Below are 5,034 nucleotides of genomic sequence, written 5' to 3'. Positions count from 1 at the left end.
TGGGAAAAGTTAATTATCTTTTGTTTCAGGCAGAAACGTGAAGTGAGGGACACCAGTTCCTGCAGCTCGCTTTTGTACGTGATGTGGAAATGGGTACTCACCACCTTTTGGGCTTGCTCTTGCAAAGGTCAGCTTCTGTGTCTGCGGGAATTCAATCATTTCCCCCCTCCACTGACTTTAATGAAGCAGAACCTTTGTCCCCCAAAGGAGTCCTTCTGTTTCCACGACAGCTAGAATGGGTGTTCAAATTAGCACTGACTGTCTCAGTGAACAATAGTGGCTCATCAGGAGAAATTATTTAACCATCAATCCAGGTATACGGCATTATAATATACCAGGATTTGTATAATTGCTGTGATCTGCAAATAAAATTTTCTGTTTGGCATTTCTTTGGAAGAATTTAGTGAAAGAAACTTTCCACATGCCTATGGCAGAACTTCAGAGTGCAGCAGTGAGACCTGGTGCAAGAGCTCTCAGGAGGCATCTGCAAACCTGAGCATGTGCCACACGAACCCTTATGCATCTCCTGAAACCCATCATCCATTCCGGTGTACATGGAAATGCAATTCCTTAGCCACATTTCCCTATCTCTCTGTATTCAGTGGAGGGAGAAATATGTAACAAAATTTGCATCACACTGACTTAGCATCTGCTGCAGCAAAGAAAAGGGAAGATCACAAAAATGAGAAATGTTAAGCGACTGCAAATATTTTCCCAATCTTCCACATATTTTTCAGCTTTCCTCAGAGGGCTAAAAGAGGACAGAGGAAGGAATAACCTTCTCATGCAATTTGGACATATGGATTCTCGTGAAACTTTCAGTGACCCTCTTCTCCCTCCTCCAGATAAAATTAACCCAATTTTGGTGGTGTGTTGTGGGTTTGTTTTTTTTTTTCACTTCCTTTGTCCTCCTTAAAAGACATATAAAAAAATCTCACCAGCGAGCAGAGTACAAGTGTGTGAGAGACTGACAAAAGTAATCTGTCCACTGGACATGTTATTTATGATTTGTAGGGAAGAAGCCAGAATATTCTGCACATTTCAGAATGTTGTTTTTAAACCCTTAAAGATTAACTTATTCTGAAAATACCTTCTGATTCTGTTTTCTATGACCAAAAAAAAAAAAAAAAAAGTACAAGGAGATTGCCCATAAACATAAAAAACTTCTGGTGCAAACAACAGCTGAAAACTTTACAAACTACAGCTACCAAGTACACTGTTAGGCTATTTTCCAGAGCAAGTGGCTCCAAACCCACATTTGTGTATTTTAATAACTAGTGAGGGTTTTCTCTTTCTTCCTTAAAGCCAGATTGATGCCTCTCTTGCCTGTTATCACAGATTTTGACTACCTTACCTCATTCCCTGGTGAAACGAAATGAGCTCAATACCTCGGTTTATTCCTTACCCTTTGGAGCTGTGCCTTTTCCAACATTGCTAAGTTTGTGAGACTTTGGGTGAGCAGGTCCTGTGGATATGCAAGAGGCTGAGGAATCATTAAGCAAGACAGTCAACAGCACATCTTTATTGGACTTTATCAATCACTGCTAATAGAGACAGTCATGTGGCTTGACTTTACAAAACGATAACTTTTAGAAGGGAAAAGGGACCTGCTACAGCTCTGCGAGCTACAAACCTAGGACAGAAAGCACATCAGAGAGAAGGGATTTAAAAAAAAAATAATGAAGGCAAGGGATGGAGAGCAGTCCTGAGGAAATGAGTGCAGAAAAGTTGAGAAAGCTCCACCTCTCCCCAGTTTGTGTCTTGGGTAGTGAGACAATCTGAAGCTCTGTGGGCCATTGCAAGAAGGCGGGGGTCAAAGCACTCTGGGCTGGAGTCACCCAGGAAGAACAGATGACAGCAAGAGGGACACAGGAGGGAACAGAAGGTTGGCTCTATGAGGTGGTTCTGCAATCTATCAGTTTCCGAAAGCTCCTCCGGAAACTGTCATCCAGAAAGGCGTACAGGAAAGGATTGAAACAGCTGTTGGCATAACTCAAGCTAGTGATGAAGTAGGAAATCCCAATGATCAGTGGAGTTTGTGGGATGTCTGTGGTGAGGGCCAGAACTGTACTAAGGTGATAGGGCGTCCAGCAGAACAGGCACACAGCTAAGATGACAACAACCATCAGTGTAACTTTTTTTTTGGCTTTGTCCAGGGCTTTTGCATTGCTATGGAGGTGCACACGTCTCAATCTGCACAGCATGGTGGTATAGAGGATGCAGATGGTGGACACTGGGATGGCAAAGCCTAAAATAAGGGTGTAGATCCGACTGCCTTTCCACCACATGCTTTCAGGGTGGGGGAACACGAAGACACACTGGGAGCGCCCCTGCTCCTTGTGTATTTTAGCAAAGACAATGAAGGGCAGGATGATGACGGTGACGAAAGACCAGACACAGAGGCTCACAATCTTTGCTGCTCGGTAGGTGCGGTAGGACATCTTCCTGGACTTGGTGGTGGCCACCACAACAAGGTAGCGGTCAATACTCATGACGGTGAGGAAGTAGATGCTGGAGAAGGTGTTGTACTGGTCTATGGAGATGATGAGCTTGCACATGAACTCTCCAAAGGGCCACTGCAGGAGCAGGTAGTCAGCAATGTTGATGGGTAGCACCAAGGTAAAGAGCTCATCAGCAATGGCCAGGTTGAGGATGAAGATGTTGGTAACTGTTTTCATCTTTGGGGCTTTGAGGATTACATAGATGACAGCAGTGTTGCCTGTCAGCCCCACGGCACAGATGATGGAGTAGGTGACGGGCACCGTGATGTAGAAGCTAGGGCTCACTGGGGGAGTGGACATATTCAGCCCTCCATCCCCTCTCCCAGCGCAGTCCAAAGGCCCATCTGCACATGAGGAATTGGTCTCAGGGAGGGAGGAGTTCTCCATGGCCACAGGAGAGGGGGTCCAGGCCCACTGGTGATGGCAAGGACTCGAGAGTGGGGGAAAAAAAGCAAGCCCCCTGCTCTTCTCAAGCCAGTCTCCTCCAGCGTATCCAACCACTGAGGTCTCACATATGCTGCCCGTCCTGCTGGGAGCAAGGGGAGATGATGGACGGCTCAGCTGGTGGCGGAGGGTCCCACCATTCCCCACACAGTGGGAATAGTTCCCTACTGGCTATCTCTGCCCTCCATCCGACGGGTGCCGTGTGGGGTCAAGTGCCCAGCCCTGGACTCCCCCAAAGTAACCACCCCAAGATTACAGCTCTCACCTGGGAACTGAGAGGTCCCACTATGTCGTGGCCCCCTCTGGGCACCGTGGAGGGGCGACGGGGGCCACGACCGACTGGGACCGCGAGACTCCCACCCTCGGGGGGAGCCGGTGCCTTTGGGATCCTCCCCAAAAAGCAAAAACACCCGACGGGGCAGAACGCTTCGGAAGGGAAGGAAGGATGCACTGACCTTTGCCAGCCCGAGGTGGGTCCCGGAGGGGTGCAGAAGCGGGATGGCGGGGGGAAGGATGCTGGTCCCGGGTCCGTGCAGGCAGGAGGATGGCGGTGCCGCTTCTTTCCTTGATCCTGAGAGTTAAAATCCCTCACATCCCCTCCCGACAGCGGCGAGCTATGGCAGTGCAGCAAAGGGGAGGGAAATCCCAGCTCTGCACACGCAGTAACATCTTCCTCGCCTTGGGTTTTTTTTTTTTTTCCCCTCTTAAATGAGATTGAATTCTGTGGGCTTGGAGTACATTTGATAAAATTTTGCATTTCTTAAATCAGAAGTGTAAAAAACTTCTTTTGTGGTGTTAGCAGCAGTACTGAGCACGTACATGAATGCTAATTACTAACAAATTACTAATAATGTAATACATGCATCTTTTTGTAAATAATTTGGCAAACCTGTTTAATATATCTAAGCTCAACACCACGGAGTGAGAGACAAACACAGTCTGGCTCTGATTATCCCATATTCTGATGCATAATTACCTAGATGAGCAGGATATCACAAATATGAAAATATGAGCAAATAAACTAATGAGTAAATAGTTTAAAAAGTATAAGCAAGTAAAAGTAGCTTTGCTTTATTGTGGTTATGCTTTCTAGTGCTTTGTCTTATTTTATTCTGTACTGCTAGCTACACAATATAGGAACCATAGTTCCTATACACCATAGTATACACTACCTGGTCTGTGATTCTTGTCTTCCTTTATGAAAAGATTTAAGAAGAGAAGGTGTTTACACACTGGTGTGCTCCCAGGATAATGATAAAGTACTACGCTGCAGGCTTCTCATGGAGTTTTGATTCCTTTTCTGTGTACTTTATACTTTCGCAAGCCAAGCAATGAAAATGTCACCTTTGCTATGAAGTTTATTAGAAGCTAGCATTTAAGTGAGGTTTTCTGACCCAAAGACTTAGGCATGGTTGCCCCAAAGTGAATATAGCTTTGGAAACTTTCCCTAAGAAGTACATTTTTAATTTTGGATGCAATCAAAACTCCTGGTGACCATCTTTTCATTTGGTCTTTTATTTCCAGTGATTTAATGCAGATAGTACCACGAGCCCCCTCTTCTCCTTTTTATCTACACCGGTAAACCCCATTACAAAATACAAATGTAAACATGATTAAACTAATTCAGCTATTTTTTCATTGTTTTCACATGTTTCTCTGGAGAAGCCTTGTGACCTTCCTCTGTTGCTTTAGAATTGTTTTATTTCCTCAGAAATCCTACTGAAATAGGAATCTCTACTGAAGTCTACCAAAACCTTTCATAATATTTCAGCTTTGTTTTAAGATCAGTCATGGCATAGTTAAAAACAAACAGAACAAACACAAATGCTGCACAACACTGTAATAGCACCAATGCAGTGAAAAAAATTTGACTATGATTCATTTTTTGGTATTCTAAACAGGCAAAAATATTTTTACTTGGACATGTTATTGGAGGACCTCAGCCATCCTATGTGCTTGTTGCAGTAATATAGTAGGTAACCTAAGTAAATAAAATCTGTGACCCTCTACTCATAGTCACTAGAGAAGGCCTCTGGTGACTGCAAAAGGCGTGTCATATTCACCTGCAGAAACGTCAAGGAAGACAATC

General features: G+C 44.7%; 1 protein-coding gene across 1 annotated transcript; it reads right to left on the bottom strand.

Annotated features, from left to right (window-relative positions):
* Window positions 1–1,490: 1,490 nt before the first annotated feature.
* On the bottom strand, window positions 1,491–3,422 carry NPBWR1 (neuropeptides B and W receptor 1). Its single transcript, XM_010126912.2, has 2 exons — window positions 3,401–3,422; window positions 1,491–3,027 (listed from the first exon to the last, which is right to left on the bottom strand). Exon 2 carries the CDS (start codon window positions 2,886–2,888, stop codon window positions 1,893–1,895), a length of 996 nt encoding a protein of 331 aa, XP_010125214.1. The 5' UTR covers window positions 2,889–3,027; window positions 3,401–3,422; the 3' UTR covers window positions 1,491–1,892.
* Window positions 3,423–5,034: the final 1,612 nt, after the last annotated feature.

Source organism: Chlamydotis macqueenii, chromosome 2, assembly GCF_036417535.1.
Source record: "Chlamydotis macqueenii isolate bChlMac1 chromosome 2, bChlMac1.mat, whole genome shotgun sequence".
Taxonomy (NCBI): domain Eukaryota; kingdom Metazoa; phylum Chordata; class Aves; order Otidiformes; family Otididae; genus Chlamydotis; species Chlamydotis macqueenii.
The sequence above is the reverse complement of the archived record's forward strand: the minus strand, read 5'-3'. Positions and strand labels throughout refer to the sequence as shown.

What these genes read in the sequence shown, in the direction of transcription:
- NPBWR1 (XM_010126912.2), bottom strand. Translation starts at nt 2,888, where the DNA reads ATGGAGAACTCCTCCCTCCCTGAGACCAATTCCTCATGTGCAGATGGG.